The following is a 23,844-nucleotide window of genomic DNA, read 5'->3' on the forward strand; positions in this document are numbered from 1 at the left end:
CTGTCCACCGATGTTCCATTTTCCATCCTTAAGTTGGGAGTAAAGTAGCTGCTTTGGAAGACGGTGATTAGGCATTTCAACAATATGGCCTGTCCAGTGAAGTTTAGTTTATTATTTATTTATTTATTATTTAATTTGTATCGCACCCTTCCAGCAGGAGCCCAGGGTGGCAAACAAAGCACTAAAAACACTTTAAAACATCATAAAAACAGATCTTAGAATACATTAAAACAAAACAGCGTTAAAACATTTTTAAAAAAAACAACTTTGAGAGAAAATAGTGCAGTGGACAAAAGGAGTTATTGTTCCTATAATGCTCCAGGGAGGTAAGCATATATTAAATGGTTATTGTCCTGAATTGTTTTCCAGATAATTATCCCAATGTGGACTGCCAAATCTGACCATGCAAGGTTGGAGGTTTGCATGCCCCATCGCTTTGACTAACAAAAACAATAAAGCTATACCATTGTTCATAGAACTTGTCTGCATCTGTTCCTTGTCTCATTGCTTTTGAACTATGTGTTAGTTTTTCCATAAGTGCTAATTTCCATATTTCCTGATACCATTTATGAATCATATGTGGGTCAAGTGTTTTCCAGGAAGCAGCTATAACCAGTCGTGCTGCTATAAGAAGAAAGTTTGTCATGGTTTTGTGTATGATTTTATTGTTGGCTTCATCAGCTATAAGTAGCAGAGCCAGAGATGGGTCTAAATGAAAGGATTGATTGGTAATCTTGTTGATTTCATTAAATACTTCCTCCCAAAAGGGAACAATCAGCACTCAAGACCACCACATATGATAAAATATACCTCGCTCCCCACACCCTCTCCAACACAAGGGGGAGAGCTTGTTATTGATTCTATGTAGTGTGTGGGGAGTGAGGTACCATCTGAAAATCAGCTTCAGTGCATTTTCACGGATCCTAGAAGAAACAGATTTGAAAGGGGTTCTAGTCCAAATACCATTCCAGTCAGATTCACTGATGTTTTGATTAAGGTCTTTGTTCCAAGGGGCTTTATGGTTTATGGATGAACCTACTGTTGTCTCTAGTAATATGCCATAATTTTTTGATAACGCCCCCTTGCCATTTCCCCAAGGTTGAGCAAGGAAAGATTCAAAGGTGGTTAGGGGTCTTGTCACTTGCTGGATGATAATTGGCATTGTGATGAAATGGTGAATATGATGAAGTTGAAACCAGGATGTTTTAATTTCTTTGAGCTGAGATTTTAGTTGGTCAGGCATTTTGGGATGGCTACCTATGTAAAAGTCTCTAATGCGGTAAAGATTCACCTTTTCCCAATCTTTGAACTGCTGAAATTTATTCCTTTCATAAAACATGGGATGATTGAGAATAGGGGTCAAGGGCGAAATTGGGGGGGGGTAATTTTGAGTGCCAATTTTTCCAAATTGTTAAATTATTTTTCAAAAATGGGTTAGTTATATCATCTAATTTTTTCTTCATGTGAATCACAAATGGGAGACCTCTCTTGTAAAGAGGTGCCCACTCTTTCCATGCCAGTCCAAGATTTGTTTGTAGATTCCTGCAGTAGAGGTATTATGTTTTTTAGGTGAGATGCATCATGATAAATTTGCAGGTTGGGTATGCCCAGACCGCCTTTCTTGGGGGACCTATAAAGAATATTTTTGATTAATCTGGGCTTTTTACCTTGGTGAATAAATTTGTTAATAATTCATTGCCAAATTGTTAATTTGTTTTTAGGAATCAGTACTGGAATGGATTGAAATAAAAAGTTTAATTTAGGTAAAATAGACATTTTTATTGCTGCAATCCGGCCCAGCCATGATAAGAATTGGGACCATTCTTTTAGCATATGTATTATTTCCTTAATTATGGGAGTAAAATTTAATTGCATTAATTTGGATAGGTTTTTCGGGATCACCACTCCAAGATATTTGAATGACTTGGAGCATATCTTCAGTTTGGAGATTACTTGTAATTTTTGGATCAATTTTGGAGGCATATTAAAGCATAAGAGTTCTGATTTTTGAAAATTAATTTCAAGACCTGCCACTTTCCCGTAGGTCTGGATTTCTTTCATTAGTACTGGAATTGCTTCCTCTGAGTTAGACAACATCAGAGCTATGTCGTCGGCAAAAAGATTGAGCAAATGGGTCTGACCATTTACTGTAACCCCTTTTATTAGAGGGTTGTCTTATTGTCGTATACATTGTTGTTCTCTACCTCAGCCTTTCCCAACCAGTGTGCCTCCAGATGTTGTTGGACCACAACTCCCATCAGCCTCAGCCAGCATTGCCAATGGTCAGGAAAGATGGGAGTTGTGGTCCAACAACATCTGGAGGCACACTGGTTGGGAAAGGCTGCTCTACCTGTTCTGCCGTTGAGGACTTTCTTGGATCGTTCTTTGTGTGGTTCTTCTCCTTTGACCTTACCGCCATGGGTGACTCTGCTGGGAGTACATGACTCCCGACGGCATCGCTCACAGGGTTCATTGGAACACACAAGCCCACTCACCACTACAAGGTGACGATCCAGCGAGGGGTGCCATAGTTCAGTGATGTAGCATATATCTACTATTTTCCATGTTCAGTTCCAAACATCTCCGGCTGAACGGGTATCTTGTCAAAGGACTAGGAGGGAACTCTGCCTGAGATTTTGGAGAGTCAGTACATGTCAGTATAGATAATACTAAGCTAGATTGACCCATGGGCTAGGGTGATAGGAAGCATTACGTTTTGAGAAGCCGAATCTATAAGCTCAGTTTTTTAGTCACTTCAATTAATTTTGGGTCTGCTCAGCCAGTCAGTTATTTTTTGGTAATAGCCTCTGAATTCATTCACCCCTTGATCTGTTTACATTGAATCTTAAAAACTGAAGGAGGTTCAAAGGCAACAGATATTGTTAAGTTCAAGGGCACTTGTGCCTAATTTTGAGAACTTGTATAGCACATTGCTTATAGTTTAGAGGAATTGATTAAGCCAATGGGCTGCCACTTGTTGGGCGCTAGTGTAATGACTCTTCATTGGGGTGAACCACTGAAGTATCTCTGCTGTAGGCTCAATAAAATTATAAATAACTCTAGAAGCTGAGCTGCCAGTGTTAATGCTTCAAGCTTGCATATTGATTTACCAATAAACTGTTTTGCTGCAGATAAATGCATAGTATTCCCAGTAATCCACTTCAGTGTCTTTCAGAAGCGTTTTTACAGGTGTAACCTCCCAGTTATATGTTAAGGCAGCTTCAAGAAAGTTAGGGAAGTATACATTATTGTAGAGAAAAGCCTCTTGAATCTTACATGTTTATTTAAAATACCATGTTAGGGACAGATACCATTTCTTTCCCTATGTGTCCCCTGTAACATAAAAAAATTGGTCCAGATTAGAGCAGCAAGGCTAACTGAACAAATGGCCTATGGATTCAGAAACCAATTTATAAAGAAGACCCATTCAGTTCAATGGGACTTACTCATAGGTCAAAGTTCATAGGACAATAAACATTTGGGCCCTGATCCAGGAACTTTTCAGTGTAGCAGTGGATCGTGATCATGTTTGGTGCTATATGAGGGTCTTGCCTTTCTCCTCTCAAGCAGATAATTAGCACTACCACCTCTGATAGTTCTGCTGAGCGAATCCAGTAAGACAATCCATGCACAGAGACATGTCATGCACATGTTTTGCTTTTGTTGAATTTGAGCATCTGGAAAGAAAAGACTGACCATGCAACACCAGCAATGCTGTGCAAACCATTATATTACACCAGGACTGCAGGGATATTGTGATGGTATTGCTAGTAAATGTAGCTTAACATATGTTTACAGTTAGGGTGCCAATAAATAAATTACGTGAACAATAATGCTTAACTTCAGAGAGAAACGGGGGCTGATCCACACTGCTGAATTTCTCCTTGTGATGATGTACACAGACATATAACTGCCTAGGGGAACTGGGCTGCAAATGCATTAAGTCTACCGACGTTTCTTTAATCAGAGCTGCACTTTTTTCAACAGTTCCCAATAATGGAGATGGCTACCCTCTAATTTCAAAATATAGACTGATTCATGCTAGCTTTCCCTATATAGTTGTATGCCTGCTTAAACGATTTCAAAGAAAAATTCAGCAGGCGCTGGTCAGTTCTTAATCATTTGTGTAATATGGTAACTGCTGATCCTGTGAGGGGTTTTTTTCTATGTGCTTCAAATGAAGCACATCCTTGGGGTGTGGGGTAAGGGAGAAGAGAACCTTTTTCTTTCTAATGCTTTTCAGAATGTTGGAAACTTTTCTCTAAGGACCTTTTCTGGTCTCTGAAGCTCTTCTAAGAAATCTGTTAAGAGTATATTGTATTGATCCTGTACTATGGATTTTTGTGATTTCTTTTGCATGTAATCACCTAGTGAGAGTAAATCTGTCTAGGAAAGAACACTGTAGAATGTGTTTTGGAATCAGGTGATCATTTACATATATTCATGAAATGTAATCAAAATTGTATTTATATTCTCAGTCTTGGGATTTTGAAACACAAACACCATATGGGTTCAAACAGGTCTAAACTTAATACTGCTTTATTTTCATATCAAAATGGTTTAAATGAATTTCTTCTCTTGATTTGGCTTGTGTCCTTCCCAAACCCACTGAAGTCAGACACGAATGCAGAGATGTGCTTTTCTTTTGTGGCATTAATAGAACGTTTCAGTTCAGAGCACTTCATGAGTTGGCTTACAGGTTACACAGGATTCAGCATCACTACTAGGGTTAACAAGGCATGATGATACCACACTAAGATATTGTTTCAGCAACTAGACATGCCTCCTTACCAACATTAAGTAAGGATGGAGGGCACCCTACTTGTGTGGACTGAGTGTCACTGTGGAGAGAGCACACGCAGATGAGTGCTCCTCAGAGGAACAGTGAGGATTCATTGAGATTGCCAGCCCCACAGCCTACGAGTCCAAGACGAGGGCAGCTGTACCGCCTCAGCAAGGTCCTCCCCAACAGGAGGAGGGGGGCTATGTGTGGTGACAGCAGAGTGGGGAAAAGAAGGGGGTAAAAGATGGAGATTCATCATCCTGACTGGGTCGGGCTTCCTTGCTGGTAACAGGATTTATAGGGACAGAGCTGTAACTGACAAAGCATGGGAAATCTCAGACTCCAGCGCTCCTATAGACACATCACTAGGCCAACTTTGAAAGGACCACCCACCTGTTAAAATTTGCTCACAGGGTGGGAGGAGATAGAGATCAGTTCCACTGGGCCAAAAAGGTTCCCCACCCCTAGTATAAGCAAATGAAAGATTCAAGATCCCATCAAAGTAAGTTTAAACCACTCATGTGCCCAAGAAGAATGTGGTACCACCCCACACAAGAAGTTGTAAGCAAGTGGAAAAAATGGAAATGGGCTGCCTTCAGGTCGATTCCAACTTATGGCGACCCTATGAATAGGGTTTTCATGGTGACTGGCATTCAGAGGTGGTTTACCATTGCCTTCCTCTGAGGCTGAGAGGCAGTGACTGGCCCAAGGTCACCCAGGAAGCTTCATGGCTGTGTGGAGATTCGAACCCTGGTCTCCCAGGTTGTAATCCAACACTCTAACCACTATGCCACACTGGCTCTATGCAAGTAACTGTTACTAAATTGGAGGTGGAGAGGGGTGATTTCCTGAATTTCTGTTAGTCCAGGGGTGGCTAACTTGTAGCATAACAGTATCTGGAGGGTGACAGATTCCCCTGGACCATTGGCCATACTTGCTAGGGCTGATTACAGCTAGAGAAATTTGTGATGTAGTGGCTGTTTGAATTGCACACTCTTATTCACATTTACTGAGAAATAGATCTCACTGAGTTTAAAAGGGCTTACTCCCAACATAGGTCTGCAATACAATGAAGCTGCCTTTGTAATTTGTAGCACAATTTCTTCCCATGCCCCTTCCTTTGAAGTGTAGCTGGTTTATCCTTGCAATGTTGCAAAACCACAGCAGCTGACTAGCACAAGGTCAGTCAATGACTCATAATGGAGCAAAGAAAAGAACAGCAGTCTGCCAAGTGTGAGGCTGATTTCTGCAGGATCATTTCCCTCTCATTCCTTTTTGGGTAACCTGGGCTGCCTGTTTGTTTTGAAATTAAATCATGTTGAAAGAGGGCCATAGAGGATCATATTGAGGGGGGAAGAAAGAAACCTCTAAGGTAGATTTGGATGCCTGTCTCTTTTTATCAAGTGTGAGACTATGTAGTATTTAAATGAATTTTCAGGCATGGGAAGCACATGAAGCATAACTCACTTTACCTTAATATGAACACTGCTGCTTTGAGGATAGTATTCTTCGGTATTAAAAATTTTCCTTGCTGTTTCTTTCTCTCTGGCTTTATTTCTGGCTGTCTCAAGACATATGTAAAGTCACAGAAATTCTTTTAAAATAGCTCTGTCCAATATCTGTTCTCTATGAGGATAAGAAATCTGTAAGTGATGTATTTACGTTATTAGCAAATTGATTTGTTAGCAACAGTTGCTTTAAAAGGATCTGTTTTTCTAGAAGCTGAAAAAGCTTTCTTCTAATGATGTCATACCTCTTGTTCACTAATTGTCATTTTAGATACTGAAAAATATCATACATGCCATTGGTGCATAATAGCAAAACATCAGATAATCTAGGCTTGAGCTCTTTTAAGAAATGTTGGTGAATGTGAACATTATAGTAATGGAAATTAGTTAAAGTGATTGTAAACTTAATTTATCATTTTAAAGTTTAACAATATGATTGCAAAAGTACAAAGCTTAAAATAGAGTTTTTCCCCTTAAATTTTCAATGCAATTTTCAATGCAAATTTTCACGCCTGAATCTAAACAGGTTTGGGTACAAAATCTTGTGTTTGCCATGTGAATTGAGTTACAGCCTAAATAAAATTATTATATCACAAAACATAAAGCATTCTCCCCTAATTTGTTAATGATATATTGAGCCTAGAAGCGTCTTTTTTAAAGAATGATATATTTAAGCCTAGAAGCATCAGACTGGAGAGGACAATCATACTTCTCTTCAGAAGCTTTATATATGTCATTTAAAAGGCTAGTGAAATTATAATTTTAGAGGCTTGAAAGAAATAAAACTAAGGTTTATGCAGTTGTTCAGTATAACAAAAATAGTATCAGAAATACTTTTCTATCTAGCATGTTTCTAAAACATTTAATTTCTACTGCGGAAGGGGGAATATTTTGCAGGGGAGGCTAAATTCATTGGATTATAAAGCCTCCCATAGAGTTCACACAACCTTCTACCATAAAGTAGCAATGAGTGGATGGGAGATACAGATGCTTCTCCACCACTTCATCCAAAGTTGACATCTGTTGGTATTGTACCCATGAACATGTCAACAAATGTAAGGATGCAAGGAGTAAAGTGGTCATTTCCTCTTGGAATTTGAAAATACCCTTGATATAGCCTTGGATTAGTGATACTCGTTTGCTGCCTGGCTCTTGATGCTTGACTCTTCCTCCCTCCTTGTTATTCTTGCAAAAAAAAAATATCTAACCATCTTTATAAATCTTAAAACACCCCAAATTTTCCATATGAATCACTTTTTGCCTTTGAAAAGGGAAAACAAGGACAATCTAGTCACTTATACATTCTTTCTCTTTTTTATAGCTATACCTCCTAAATTGAAGGAGATGAAAAGCCAGGAATCTGCTGTGGGACAAACACTAATTCTCAGATGTGAAGCTATTTCTGAGTACCCCTCTCTCAAATTCAAATGGTTAAAGAATGAAAAAGAAATAACAAGAAAAACCAGGCCGGATAATATCAAGATCAAAAGTCCCAAAAAACAAAAGTAAGTATACAGTGGTATATCTAAAAAGCTGAAATGTGGGAGGGAAATTGAATTATTCACCACAATGTAGGCATCAACTGTATTAATTACTTCAGTGTGCCCAGCAGTGTTTTGATGTGTGCAAAGAGATAATTAATGGAAATAGGTTATCACTTCAGTTTCACTGGATGTTTTTATGATATTGCTACTGTTATGTCTTGCTTCTAATAATAAAATAGTAGCTCTTATATAATGGTTATATTTGTTCCAACAGGCGGACTTTGCTTTATACTTATTAACACTATTGGCCACTGCTGGAAGAACCAAACTGTTTAACCCCGTTAGGAAGATTTGCATCCTCAGTGCTTGAGACACATGCAACATAATGACTGTTTTGGAAAAATGTTGATGAGGCTTTGCATGATTTGCTTTCTAGGTGTTGTGTTCAGAAAGGAACCATTCTAGTTTGTTCTCATCCTCTCTCATGAAAGGCCATGGGCCTAAATAAGCCTTTACCAACCTGATGCCCTGCAGATATTTTGAACTACAACTCCTATAACCCAGCTAGTATGACTGTACTAGCTGGGACTGATGGGAACTGTAGTCTAAAACATGTAGTTCAGTTTTTAATTATTAATGATTCTTCTGTCAGTGTGGTGTAATGGCTGGTTTTGACATGAACATTATTCAATTTGGATGTGTTAAAATCCCCATTTAGCTATAAAACTCAATAAGCCTGGCAAGTAATTGGTTGCCTAACCTGCCTCACAGAGTAGCTATGAAGTTAAAACATTACTACTGACTCCTTGGAAGATTTAACAAATAAAGTAATAGGCCATATTCAGCTATCTCATTGCACAAGGATTTCTGTTAGCAGAACAAGACTTTCCTTCCCTACATGGCCCCCACATCTTCCCCACATCTTCTCCAGAAGGTCAGGAGAACCCACAGAAAAACATGCAAGGGGAGGATATGGGAGATCATTCCACTGGGCAAACAGAAATGCTTGCACTGAAACAATGATCTCCTTAGCACTATGCTGAATACAACCCAATATTTTTATGCAACCAAGTCTGAGGTCTGCCTCCCATGTTAGAGTAATTCTGCACATTACTCTAGTATTGCAGGACAGGAATATTACTTAATTGTTCCTTGAGCATTGCTTTACATTGTGAGTTAGTTCTTCCTATGCAGGAGTGACATGAATACTCTCATAATCCTCATAAGAAGAACCTGCTGAATCAGACCAGTGGCGCATCTAGTCCAGCATCACTGTTCTCACAGTGGCCAATCAGATGCTCATGAGTGCAAGAGTCCTCTCTCTCTCTCTGCCTGCGGTGTCTAGCAACTTATATTCAGAAGCATACTGCTTCTGACTATGGAGGCAGAGCATAGCCATCATGGCTAGTAGCCATTGATAGCCTTATCCTCCATTAATTTGTTTAATCCTCTTTTACAGCTTATCTGAACATTGGCCTAGAAGGATGGTGATTCTTAACCTCCTCCTAGCTTGGCAGAAGTTGCTCTTCTAGAGACTGGTTCCTAGAGATGGTGGGGAAAGATGCTATCAAAGATTGCCTTTGCTGAAGTAGTGTCAGCATGTGGGGAGGGGGAGAAGATGACTTATACTTTAGTTTCATGACACTGGATAGATTTTACTTCCCAGGTTCATGATAGTTAGGTTTAAGATACAAAGTCTGGTAGTTTTAGTGAGTTCTGCCTGACCAAAAGCTACTGGATCAAATATCAAGCCATATGTGTTCTCCCTTTTTGCTGATCTTGGCATATGTTCTTTGCTTTATTTTGAACAACTAACATCTGGAAAGCTTACTGTGCTTATTGTCATGGCTGTAGTACTCAATCCCACACAGCAACCAGAATCAAAGGAAGCACTTAACCTTTTTGTGATACACAAACAAATTTTTATTGCTTCTTACAATTAAATACCAGAGCACTGAAACGATAAATTCTCTATGCTACATTGTCTTCATCTGTCATTGTGCTAAAAGGTAGCGATATATGATTTGGGAAGAGACTGCTACCATAAACTAAGTCTGATTGATTTTGGCAAAAGTATTTTCAAGACTTTTGCTCCATGCCTATGCAGGGAAGACTGGCAAAGGAAGCATCATTCCTGTGCTTACTCAGTGGTGGCCCCACCGGGATACTTCATGCAGCACTAGTGTAGATGGGAACACAGGGGAGAACATAACTATTACTCATAACAGTTCAATCTCTCTGTGTAGAAAACCAGTCTTCTGGGGACCCAGGTGCAAGAAGCCCTACCTGGTATTGAGCTAGAGAGATCAAGTAAGGATTTTTTTGGATATACCATCCACCCCACTGCCCAACAGTCTCTCCAAACTGGCAGAGGTGATGGGGAAGCGCACTGGTGTTGGAAAAATCCCAGACTTTGATTCTAGGGGATTTCAACATGCATGTTGAGATCACCTTAACAGAGCCAGCTTGGGACTTCAGGCCACCATGACAACACGGAGCTGCCTCAATATATAACAGGCCCAATGCAAATAACAGAATGTACTTGCAACTTGGTTTTTGTGAACAGGGGACTGGTAGATGGATTGGGTGGACTGTTAGTAGTGGTGAACTCTGCAGGGATGGAGAACTTATTAGAATGGTCTGCCTCCAGAGAAAAATGGAATCAGGGATTCCTGAGTGCTCTATGGCTGACACTCTGGTCAAGGCCTTGTACTCACTGTAGAATGTTGATATGGGAAGGGCCATCGATTGGATCACTCCTAATCACCCTCTCTGGTGGTTGTGGGGCTCCTTGGCTTTCAAAGGAGTTCCAGTCAGTGAAGTGGGCTGAATGTGGCAGAAGCATATGTGAAACAAGTCTTGTACCAAACATACCTACTGAATAGCCATGGTGACAGCAAAGGAGGCTTACTTCTCTGCCACCATCGCACCCTCAAGTACCTGTCCAATAGGGGTATTCTGGGTGGAAGAAGTCCCTGAACTCTTAGAGGCTGCTGTACAGATTTACCAGGCATTTTATGAGAATAAAGTCACTTGCTTCTGGACCAGCCTTGACTCTGCAGTTGTTACACATCTTGGGGAAGTGTTTGGGGCACCATCTGGTCTGGTTATATGGGTTCAATTACAGCTATTGCAACCTGATGAAGTGGAAAAGATGCTTGAAAGGGTATGGCATACCAACTGCAATCCCTAGCTCAACTTGGCCGCTAAATTCTAGCTGGAAGGGATTAGCTGGATGAGTTCAGGGAGTGCTAAATACTTCTTTGTAGGAGAGATTTGCTCCAGTTCCCTTGACGGAGGTGGTGGTTTGCCTCCTCCTTAAGCCCCCTTTGCATCTGGAAGTATGTGACAACTGTCACCAAGTCACTAATATCACCTTCTTGGGCCGGATTCTGCAGAGGGTGCTAGCTGGCCAACTTCAAATGTGCTTCAAAGAAACCAGTTATCTAGACTTATTTCAATTTGTGTTTAGCCTAGTTTTTGCATGGAAACAGCTGTCGTTGCCCTGATTGATTTATGTCAGGAGATGAACCTTGAACCTTGAACTCTTTAAATTTTTAATGTTTTTTTATAACATGGACCATGATATCCTTCTGAACTGTATCTGTGGATTGGGAATTGGAGGTTCTGTTCATCATTAGTTCCTCTCCTACCTATCAGAACAATTTCAGACAGAGACAGTGAGGGCCCATGGCAATTGTTAATCTATATGAAGCCACTGGAAGCCATCATCAGAGGTTTTGGGTGAAGTGCCATCATTAAGCTGATGATGTTTAACTGATGTTTAACTGATGTTTAACTGATGTTTAACTGATGTTTAACTGATGTTTAACTGATGTTTAACTGATGTTTAACTGATGTTTAACTTGTTTCCATTGGAATCGTGTGAAGCTGTCCCAAGTGCTGAAAGGTGTTAGGAAGTGATGATGCACTGGATGGGGGCTAATAAGTTGAAATTGAATCCCAACAAAATGGAGGTACTGTGGATTGGTGGTCCTGAGATCCATGAATTGGGTTCACAGCTTGCTGTGAATGGGGCTGCATTCCTCTTAATGGATCAAGTACATAGTCTGGAGTTCTCCTCAAATCCACCATGTCACTGGAGGCAGCCACAGTGGCATGGCGTGCCTATTGCCAGCTATGGCTAGTTTGCCAGCTATAGGTGTTCTTGGATATGGATTGCCTGGCCACAGTGATCCATGTCCAAATAACTTGCTGACTCCACTGCTATAATGTGCTCTATGTGGGACTTCCCTTGAGGACAGTTCAACTTGGCAGCTGGTATAAAATGCTGCAGCATGGGTACTGCTGAAAGCAGGAGTTTGTGATCATATTACACCAGTTCTAAGGCAGTTACACTGGCAGGCCATTTGTCACCAAGCTGAGTTTAAGGTGCTGAGTACGACAAAAGCCCTAAACTACTTGAAAGAGTGTCTCTCCTGGGATCATCCTGTCCATGAGTTGAGTTCTGCTGGAGATGCCCTATTGGCTGTACTATCATTAGCAGTGTTTTACTCACTTGGGACACAGAATATAGTCTTTATGGAAGGGGCACTACCACCCACTTTGGAGACCTCCCACCCCCTTGAGATCAGGCAAGCTCCTACTTTGAGTGGGTTTCGATGACAGATCAAAACATTTTTGTTTCATTGGTCCTTTCACTGATTAGAGTGTTCGACTTCCTGTTTTATTTTCAGATTTGGGAGGTATTTTGAAATGGATGAATATGCAATTTTAATGTCTTGTATTTTGATGTTACTTAGTGCAAAATATACAATATGTTGTAACCTGCCCTGCAACCTTGGGGTGAAGGGTGAGATATAAATGCAAATCCCAGATTTGAACTATTCCAGGAAGATAATTAAGTGAATTCACAGGCCTAGCCTGTTCCTTAGATAAACTGAGAGTGATAAGTTCCCACTAGAACCTGACCCAGAATTCTTTATTGCATATAGACAGCATGGAAAGAGTTTCTAGAACCTACAAATGTTTTGAAAACCACTAACATGGGTGATGCCACCCCAATTTCAGTGATTACGGGCAGAGGGAAATATAGCCATGGGGAGGTGGTGAATTACCCAAGAAGGCGAAGGCAAGGCTATCAGCTCCTTGTTCTTTCTGCCACTCCTCTCATGGTTTGGTTCCTCATTGCTCATCTGCTCTGCCCACTGGCCTGTGTATGTTGTTGTTTAACACCAGATCGGTACATAATAAGACCACTCTCATCCATGACTTGATTGTGGATGAAGGTGCCGATTTGGTGTGTATTACCGAGACCTGGGTGGGTGAGCTTGGAGGGGTTGATCTGACCCAGCTTTGCCTACCTGGATACTCGCTGCAGCACCAGCACAGGCTGCAGGGACGGGGGGGGGGGAGGAGGTGCTGTGGTCTACAGAACTTTCATCTCTGTCACCAGGAAACCACTCTGTCTTGGAGCTGGCTGTGAGGGCCTGCACCTGGTGTTGGGCCAAGGAGACAGTAAACTAGGGTTGCTGCTGGCGTACCATCCACCCTGCTGCTCTGCAGCTTCGCTGACTGAGCTGGTGGAGGTCATCTTGGCTGTGGTATTGGAGGCGCCCAGAACGATAGTGCTGGGTGATTTCAATGTCCATGCAGAGGCTGCCTCTAGTGTTCCGGCTCGGGACTTCATGGCCTCCATGATGACCATGGGGCTGTCTCAACTTGTTACTGGCCCAACACATAGGGCAGGGCACACCCTTGACTTGGTTTTTGCTCCAGATGGAGGAAGGGGTGGTCTGGAGATAGCAGGGGTGGATGTCACCCGATTGTCATGGTCAGATCACTTCCTGGTGAAGTTTAGACTTATGGCTCCGATCCTTCCTTTCAGGGGTGGAGGACAGATTAAGATGGTCCGCACCCAGAGCCTAATGGAATCCATTGGATTCCTGAATGCCCTGGGGGAGTTCCCAGTAGATAGAGCAGGTGACCCTGTTGAAGCCTTTGTCATGCTGTGTAACAGCGAGGCACGTCAGGCTCTCGACACGGTTGCCCCCGAGCGCCCTCTCCGGCACTGTGGAGCCCGGCTTGCACCTTGGTACACCAGTGAGCTAAGGGCAATGAAACAGGCTGGACGACGGCTAGAGCGCAAGTAGCAAAAGATGTGCTATGAGGCTGATCGGGCACGAGTAAACATCATAACCGTGCCTACTGTGTGACGGTGAGGGCAGCGAAAAAGGCCCACTTCTCTGCCTCCATCACATTCTCAAGTAGCCGTCTGATGGAGCTTTTCCGTATTGTCAGGGGTCTATTGACATCAACTCCAGGAAATGGAGTCTTAGACCCTTTGGAGGCCCATTGTGAATTGTTTGCAAGGCACTTTGAGGGTAAAGTTGCTCGCCTCCGTAGCAGTCTTGATGCCCCATCCACCGCTACTGTAGTCCCCAATGAGGTGTCCAGTGCAACGTCTGCTGCAACTTCTTGGGAACTGTTTCAGTTGATGCGGCCTGATGACATGGACAAGGTGCTTGTGATGATGCCGCCAGCAAGGTGTCCTCTTGACCCTTGCCCTTCTTGGCTTATTAAAGCTTGTCTGACCGAGTGGATCCAGGGTGTGGTCAGTGCATCATTGTGAGAGGGAGTAGTTCCAGCCACCTTGAAAGAGGAGGTGATTCGACCACTCCTGAAAAAGCCCACCCTGGACCCATTGGTTTTTGACAACTACCGACAGGTTGCAAATACCCCATTCTTAGGGAAGGTGATTGAGAGGGTTGTGGCGCAGCAACTGCAAGTACTCTTGGATGAAACAGATTATCTTGACCCATCCCAGACTGGGTTCAGGCCTGGTTATGGGACTGAACTGGCTTTGGTCGCCCTGATGGATGACCTTTATTGGGAGAAGGACAGGGGGGGTGCGACCCTGTTGTTCTTTCCTGATCTCTCAGCAGCTTTTGATACCATTGACCATGGTATCCTTCCGGGCCGACTTGGTGAGATGGATATTGGAGGCACTGTTTTACAGTGGTTCCAATCCTAACTCCAGGGTCATTTTCAGAGAATAGCATTGGGTAACTGTCTTTCGGCCCCCTGGCAGCTGTGCTGTGGGGTGCCGCAGGGTACCATCTTGTCCCCCATGCTGTTCAACATCTATATGAAGCCCTTGGGAGCAGTCATCAGGAGCTTTGGGGCAAGGTGTCAGCAGTATGCTGATGATACCCAGCTCTATTTCTCCATAACATCTGAATCGGGAGAGGCCATGCAAGCCCTGGAGCACTACCTGGACTCGGTGGTGGGCTGGATGAGGGCCAATAAACTGAATCTGAATCCTAGCAAGACGGAGGCACTGTGGGTTGGTAGTTCCCAAGTTCAGATAATTGGTCAGTTGCCTGCTTTGTTTTTTTTTTTCAATAATTTTTATTCAGATTTTCATAAAACATACAAGACAAAATCATAAAACATTCAAAGACAAAAAACAAAATCAAAAATAGTTAAACAAAAAGAAAAAAAGAAAAAAAAAACAAAAATAAAAAATAAAGAGTAAAATATTGACTTCCCATTTGTCAAAGATCAAATCAGTTATAAGTCTATAATATATAACAATCCTGTCTCTTAAGTCATATTATAAAATCACTTTCCTCCAGTAGTTATCTTACTTAATCATCAAATCTCATAAACATTACTTTATTCTTTCCACAAAAAGTCAAAGAGAGGTTTCAATTCTTTAAGAAATATATCTATCAATTTTTTTTTCCAGATAAGCATATCGATTAATCCATCTCATTACTAATTATGATAATCTTATTGTCATAACCATAGTCAAAATAAACATTTCAATTAATCCATCACATCAGAATCTGTTAGGTTCAATAATTTCAGTAGCCATTGTTCTATTATCTCTATTAGTTCCATTTTCCATCTTCCATCTTCAGTAGTCTTGTTAAGTCCAGTAATTTCAATATCCAATCTTCCATTATCAGTATTCCATAATAATCTTGCTGTCAAAGCCATAGTCATATAGTAAGAGTCTGATGGGGATTACCTCTATCCCAAATATTTTCTTGCCATCCATTCTGAATAGGTTGCTGAAATACTGCTGTAAAATCATATCTCTGTTCTTTTTTTCAAAATACACTGGGTCATCTCTTAAAAGTTTTTCCATTGTCACATGGCTGCAGTTAATTCCATAGATTTTCTCTATATTGGGCTCCATCACATCATTCCAGTCCAGAAGATTATCCATGCCATTGATAACTTTATCTCTAGAATCTTCATTCATTTCTTCAGAGATAACATTGAGTTCCAAACAATAGATTTTATTTCTAAAGTCCATAGACTCCAAATCTTGTTCCTGTTCCACGTTGGTTCCAATCTCCGGGATCTCCTCTCTCACAGGGACCCCTATTCCAGTCTCCAGGGTCACCTCTCTCACAGGGACCCCTGTTCCAATCTCCGGGGTCTCCTCTCTCACAGGGACCCCTTCCAGGGTCACCTCTCTCACAGGGACCCTTATATCTTTAATCTCCTGCTTCATTTTACTCAATTCAATTTTCATTATCTCAATCTCATCCATTATTTTCTGAAACATAGTTATTTCCAGATTTTCAGCCACTTTCTTAATTGCCATTTTAAAAGAAAAATATAGGAAAACCACTTCTTATTTCAGCAACAATTGGGTTAATACTCCAAACTTGGTGACATCACAGTATAAACAGAGCAGACAGCCTTATCTCTCCAATAGTTAAGTAAACAAAATGCAGTTCCCAGGATCGAAACAATTAATGGCAATCGTCAAGAAACAGATTCGTCAAAATAAAATAGACCAAAAAGAGAGTAGTCTCAAAACAGTATAATATTTTTCAAAATAAAAATCTGGAATAGAAATCCCTCTTCTGTGTATATCTTTAGAATGCAAATCCAGGACAGCTTTTTGCAACAAAAACAGAGATAAGCTATTAATTAGTGCGTAGCAGAGAGAAGTTATGGCTCCCCAGTGAGATGTCAAAAACTGATCAATCTGGCAAATCTCTTTTAAACAGCAACAATTTAAGTCAAGTAAAAGAAAAATATAGAAAGAAGGGTGCTTGCCTGTTAGTGCGTTCTCTCTTAGAAGATAAGGTGAACGTTCGCTTTATCAGATAGAGCTTGCTGTTAAAAATCCGTCCCACCTTCGTCGGCTGGACCTCGTCCCATAAATTAATGAGATCTGGTCGTCCCAACAAAAATAGGCTTTGAGGTTAATCTCTTCGTTTCTCCCTACCCGGGAGAAGTTTAATCAGTCAAAAAAAAAAGAAAAAACTGACTGATATATCTGAATAAGCTTCTTTTGAGGCAGGAGCCCGTCTCAAAAGCAGGCACAGGCTAAGTCACCCTTCCCGGAAGTCGGTCAGTTGCCTGCTTTGGATGGGGTCATACTCCCTCTGAAAGAGCAGGTCTGTAGCCTGGGGGTGCTCTTGGATCCATCTTTGTCGCTAGAGGCCCAGGTGACCTCAGTGGCTAGGAGTGCCTTTTACCAGCTTCGGCTGGTGAGACAGCTATGGCTGTTTCTGGACTGGGATAGCCTGACCACTGTTGTCCACATACTGGTAACCTCCAGACTGGATTACTGTAATGCGCTCTATGTGGGGCTGCCCTTGAGGTTGGTCCGGAAGCTGCAGCTGGTGCAAAATGTGGCGGTGAGACTGCTCACTGGGGCAGGGTATTGCCAACGTGTCACCCTGCTGCTGAAAGAATTGCACTGGCTGCCAATTTGCTACCGGGCCAAGTTCAAGGTTCTAGTTTTGGCGTACAAAGCCCTATACAGCTTGGGACCAGGATACTTGAAGGACCGTCTTACCCCTTATATACCCAGTCAATCACTGTGCTCTGCAGGTGAGGGCCTCCTGCAGATACCATTTTATCAGGAGGTTTGTTCTGCACAATATAGAAATGGCCCTTTAGTGTGGCAGCACCTACCCTGTGGAATTCCCTCCCTTTGAATATTAGGCATATCTCTGCTATCTTTTGAGCGCCTATTGAAGACTTTCCTCTTTCAACAAGCCTTTTAAGTTGAGACCTATCCCAGTCTGCATCTGTGTCAGAATTATTTAATATGTTTTTTAATAATGTTTTTAACCCTTTTTAAGGTTGTTTTTAAAATGTTTTTAATGCTGTTTTGTTTTAATGTATTTTAAGATCTGTTTTTATGATGTTTTAAAGTGTTTTAGTGCTTTGTGTGCTGCCCTAGGCTCCTGCTGGGAGGAAGGGCGGGATACACATTAAATAAATATTAAATAAATAATAATCTAGATATTAAGGTTCATTTCAGTTCTAGCTATTAATGCTGTGACAATAAGCTTGAAAGTGTATAGGAAATGCCAGCTAGAATTTCAGAAGCTGGAGGAGAAGGTGAACAGGATTTCCAGTGACTGAGGGGTCAGTGCCTTGTGTAAATCTTTGCTCATCCTCATGGCCATGAGAGCCAGAATAAACTATGCAAAACAAAGAAATATATCCAGGCATTCTTAGGTAAGAGTTCTCTTGTGGCTGTTTTAAAGAGCATATTGTGAGCCCTGCTCACAAGGCTGTTGGGATGATAACTGTGGGGGACTTCTATCAAAGCTGGAGATGAGCAACCTAGAGCCCACAAAACGATTTGACAGGACACCCATATAACAAGTTGTTGGTTATATGTGTCCTCCATCACAAGTAAGGTTTTGATTATGTAGCAGATTTCTTCAAAGCATTTCTGATATTTGTTCTAGGTTTAGACATTCACCAAATGTTTGAACTTTTAGAGACTTATTGGATCCAAAGGACAGCAGAGTCATTGGGAGCACTGGAATCTTCTTGTTGCAGAATTCAGCTAGGAAAAAAGAGAACAAAGTCCTTTTGATACAGAGAGTACCTCTATGTTTGTCATCATAAAAGTGTGTGAGTGTAGGGTGAGATAAGTGTGAGGCAAGCAGAATATACCTCCATATTCCACAGACATTGTAACTGATTATCATTTAATTTCCTCAATGTAAATTTTACAATGAGACAACTATTTACATAGATAGAACTGATGAAACAGTTTACAGAAGTTCCAAACACACATTTTGTTACTGAAGAAACTAAAAGCAGAAAGTGGCAAGCATCCAAAAAGCTGAGGGGGTAAAAAGGGGGGGATCCAAGATGCTGGAAAATGTGGTATTTATTTTCAAAAAAAGCCCAACACATTTCGGCCACTGTATTATCTGGCCAGACAATATTTTTGAAAATAAACATATTTTCCAGCATCTTGGGTTCCCCCCTTTTTCTCTACTGAAGAAACTAGACACAAATTTGAATAACTGAGACCACATTTACATTCTCTACCTCTGTACCACTTGCCCACACATCCACTCCTGTCAAAATGGTGCAATTAGTGCCAATTGAATGCTATTTTGAAGCTTTTTAAAATCAGAACACACTAGTCCTTTCATTCCTCTATGATATATGTAATTTTCATACTGACATTTTTGCCTACACAAAACCGTAGGGAGGGAGTCCCCACATCAAGTTTAACAGCACAAAGCAGAAAAAAACTGGACTTATTTATAATTTGGCAGGTTTGTTACCTAGGGGTACCTCCCTCACATATTCTGTTTTCAGCCCAGTTGCCCAGAAAACACTAGGGGAGATTAAGTAGATGTTTTTTAACCACCATCAAATCTGTAAAGGCTACTGTGACAGGAAAATCACTGCAGTTGTCCTTTTGAAAAGGGGCTAACAAGCCTGCAAATTTAATCCAGTTCTGTCAAGTGGCAGAATTTTCGGTATTTTCCAAAAGGGGGGAAAAGTTATTGTTAACTTCCCCATAATAGTGAATGGAGGAGGTGCAGAGCTTTGTTTTTCTGTGTCAGGATTTGGATCTAAACTGGATCAGAAAGCCTGCAAAGTGCTTCAGACCAAATTGGTCTATTTTCTGAAGTGTCAAATTGGAAATCAAACCCAGTCTTGTGGTTGATGCACATCTCTACTTTTTAGCATCTTTTTTTTTACTCTCTGAAGCACTAAAGTGAGCATTTATTTTGTTTTTAAAAGAGGGGCAAACAAATATTTCCATCCCAGTACAGTTATCTCCACCACCACCAAAAAAAGACTATTGAACTCTTTAAATCCAGAACAAAGGACACATAATTACAGTAGGGCCCCACTCATACAGCAGGTTCCGTTCCAGGCCCCCGCCGAAAAGTGAAAACCGCTGGAAAGTGGGGCCCTACTGACCTGTAGCATGCGAGCTCCCAGCCCTACAGCTGATCACGCAATCAGCTGTAGTGTGTGGAGCTCCAGCCACCGCACTCCAGCTCACAGGGATCAGCTGGAGCGCCCGAGCTCCCCATGCTACAGCTGATCACGTGCTACAGCTGGAGTGTGGGGAGCTCGCACGCTCCAGCTGATAGCTGTCAGCTGGAGTGCAGTGGCTGGAGCTCTCCACACTACAGCTGATCGCCCCACTGGCGGCGCCGTATTAGCAGAATGCCAAAAAGCAGGGCACCGACAAGCGGGGCCCTACTGTACATGGAAACCAATGAAAATATGAAGTGTAAAATAATTGTACTGAACTTTTAGTGCAATCATTTCTGATCTTCCCAAAAGCCCAAAGCACTGATTTCCTCCACTGCCTCCATTTGTGAGTAGAATTCCCCAAATCATTTACTTGTTAATTCTGCTTCACCTGGGTGATGGCATTAGAATGAAACCACTCAAGAAGCATGGCATGAGAGTGCCCCAGCACTTTTCACAGTCCAAATGGTTTCCTTTTAATTTTTTGTCAGAGACAACTATTCCAATTGACAGACCCTAAATGGAAAGCCACCACTAAAAGGTAGGTAGATTTACACTCTACCTACCAAACAAGGGATCTTCTGATTTGACAGGACACTTGATAAAAATAAATCTCTTATTTGCCCAGTATCTGCCCAGTAATTATCAGACCCTCTACAAATCAGTTTTTGTTTATTTTGCTTTGTACAGACGAAACAGAAAGGAGCAACATTAGAAAGAAGAGAAATTTGACTTGTTCAAGGTGCACTTCCTATATTCCTATACATAAACCTCACAAACTGACATGGGTGCTGGTTTTAAGAAAGAACCTATATGGTAATATTTTAAAGACATTCCTTCTGTAGCTAAAAAGTGTAGCCTACAAAACTAATATAGTGTGCTAATAGATGTAAGTCAAGGTTGTTAAAATGAAACAGTGTAAACAATACCTTTAGTTGTAAATTAATATAGTTTAGTGATCAGATCTTCACCATCTTTGGGAACATAGATGCAGAAATATTCTTGCACAGTAGCAGTCATTCTTTGAATAGCTGGAGTGCTTTCTTAATGGCTTACTGATTTTAAGTAGCTTTAAAAGTTTATAAGCCTTTAGAAAAGTAGTCCAGGCATATATTTTATTTTATTTTTTATTTATTAGATTTATATCCTGCCTTCCTCCCAGAAGGAGCCCAGGGCATCAAACAAAAACGCCAAAAATACTTCAAATGTCACAAAAAGACTTTAAATATATATTAAAACAAAACATCCTTAAAAACATATCAAAACAAAACATCTTTAAAAACATTTTTTTAAAAAGCTTAATTTAAAAAAAAATACATATATTTTGATCTCAGTAGTATATATACCTGCTGATCAGCTGGGGTTGCTTTTTCAAGGTCTTACTTCCTTTGGAGCAGTTATTGATGGATTCTTGCCTGATGTAAACATCAGTACCTGTGGATCGTTGCTCAGCGGCAGTATCTGTAATCTCTTGGGGGTGCCTTTCTGAGATCTCATTGTCATTGGAACAGTTCATAGAGGTTTATGTCGGTGCAAGTCTTTATGATGGGAGAAGATTGTGAAGGGAGTTAGAGGAAAGGTTATGATAGTAGTGGCTTTGGGGTTTTGAGAGACATAAGAGGTTATAGGCAAGTGCTGCCTCTTGTTAGTTTCTGTTCCTTACATACTACCTACATGTTTTTCAAGTTGTTTGGTGCATGTAAGTAGGGTGTACTAAATGGCATTGACTGTTGCTGCTGTTTTTTAAGCCCTTTTGAATATTTCGTGTACGGGTAGAATTACCTGAGTTATTTGGACAGCATAATAGCTGTTATAACATGTGGTTTCAAAGCTGGATTTGGAAGGATCAGTAGGTCACCAGGAGGAACTGGAAAGCAGGCATTGCATAGTTTTGAGGAATGGTTATATGAAGATCTATAAATCATCATGGTGGTTACAGAAGTGGTGCAGAGAATCTGCTTTCATATTGAATAGTTCAACTCCTGTCTTCCATGATCATTTTAAATAACAAAGCACACACAACTAAAAGCATGAAATCAGTGTCCTAAAAACCTTACTTAATCCCACTAATTTCAGTGAGAGTTACATGTGCTAACCTGTCTCACTTTTTCAGTGGCCCTAAAATGCCTGATTTTGATTGGACAGATTAACTAGAGAGTTTCTTGAAAAGCAATAATGTGTTCTCACAGTGATTGTGTGTCAGACCTGACTCATGTTCAGCTAAGGACAGAGTGAGGCAGAGGTAAAGAGGGACCAAGGCTGAACCAGAAGAGGACCTAACTGTGATCGTAAGGACTTTGGTAAGAGGATGGATTGAATTTAGTTAACCATCTTATGCCAATTTATCTGTCACTGTATATCGAACTGGTGCAACGGCTACTATTGAGAAAATGGACTGCAGATATCAGATAAAGCCAAAGACTTGTGGTATCTCCCCTCTGCAACAGAGGTCATCTGTATGTTTCTTGCAGCTCTTTAAAATGCCTTTCTCTTTTTTCTCCCAGCTCTAATAAAGATTAATTAACATTGCAAAAAAAGAGCTTGTATTGTAGTGCAGCTTTCCCTAACCTGGTGTCCTCCAGATGTTTTGGACTACAGTTGCCATCAGACCCAGGGACCTGGGCCTATGTCAGGGATGATTCACATTGTCAACTAAAAGATCTAGTGGGTACTAGGTTGGGTAAAACTGCTGTAATGTATAAGTGGTGTAATGGTTATTCAACCTGCTTTCCCTTAGGACATCCTCAGAACTTCGCATTTCTAGGGCTTCATTGGCTGACGCTGGAGAATATACATGTAAAGCAAGCAACAGATTTGGGAATGACACCACAAAAGCTCGGGTAGTAATTACAGACACCAATGGTAAGACATGGTTAATTTTTTTTAAAATGAAATTATTTGCAGAAGTAGAAGGCTTTCTTGCAAAAACTGGTGGAAAAGTCACATAGGTGCATCCTCATTGGGGCATGAATAAACAGTTGAAATGGAAAATACATATCTTTACTGAAATAAGTAAAAAGAAATTAATGTACATACCAAAAAACTCCAAATGGTATGGAATTATGCAAAATATTGAGTAATTGGGTGGTACTGTATCTGTATTAGATTCTTTATTAGATACTTCAAACCAATTTGAACTGTATATGTTTAGCAAAATTATGAAAAATGCACCTTTTGAAAATGGCATTTGATCACATCTGTTATATTCTACAGGTAAGTACAAGGGTGTGTATGTTCCTTAAGTGTGGGATCAGCTTAGTAGGGTTGGCATCTTAAACGCATGTCACCTTCACATACTATACTTGTCTTCCATTCAGCTACTTGACTGCAACCTCTCTTCCTCAGTGTCTCTGTGATTTCTGGCTGGATAAAAATTGTGACAAATACATCTGTATACATTTGGGTGCTTGGCCAGTTTACTGATCTCATTAGATGAATTATTACAATACAGATTACATGAAGGACATAGGGAGTTGTTAAAGACATTATCTGTTCTTGGTAATGTAATTTAGATTTGTGATTGTGAGGAGCAAAAAATAGACAAAAATAGGTCTTTCTAAACTAAAAAGCATATTTGTTTAAAGCTTTGTTCTGCTTTACTTATCTCAGATACAAATTTCTGTTTACTTCATTAGTATGCATAATCTTTATACCAGTACTTCTGATTCTGAGCCTCCTGGCATATATAAGTGGCCATATTGTTTCTTTAACTGGACTAATTCAGACATATGGACAGCGGCACTCTGTATTTAACCCATTAGATCGGTAGAACACAATGGAACTTTTGGTGCGTTAAGCTCTGTAAATTCTGAAAGAATTTTAACTC

At 40.8% G+C, this 23,844-nt stretch overlaps 1 protein-coding gene across 5 annotated transcripts in view; it reads left to right on the plus strand.

The window, feature by feature from the left end:
* The window catches only part of NRG1 (neuregulin 1), a 270,328-nt gene that overhangs the window by 43,777 nt on the left and 202,707 nt on the right, over window positions 1–23,844 (plus strand). For all 5 annotated transcript variants that reach the window (XM_061633615.1, XM_061633626.1, XM_061633607.1 and 2 more), the window contains exons 2-3: window positions 7,613–7,796; window positions 22,756–22,880. In XM_061633615.1, the coding sequence (XP_061489599.1) occupies window positions 7,613–7,796; window positions 22,756–22,880 (309 nt within the window). The remainder of the gene's footprint in view (window positions 1–7,612; window positions 7,797–22,755; window positions 22,881–23,844) is intronic.

Source organism: Rhineura floridana, chromosome 1 (genome assembly GCF_030035675.1).
Source record: "Rhineura floridana isolate rRhiFlo1 chromosome 1, rRhiFlo1.hap2, whole genome shotgun sequence".
NCBI lineage: Eukaryota > Metazoa > Chordata > Lepidosauria > Squamata > Rhineuridae > Rhineura > Rhineura floridana.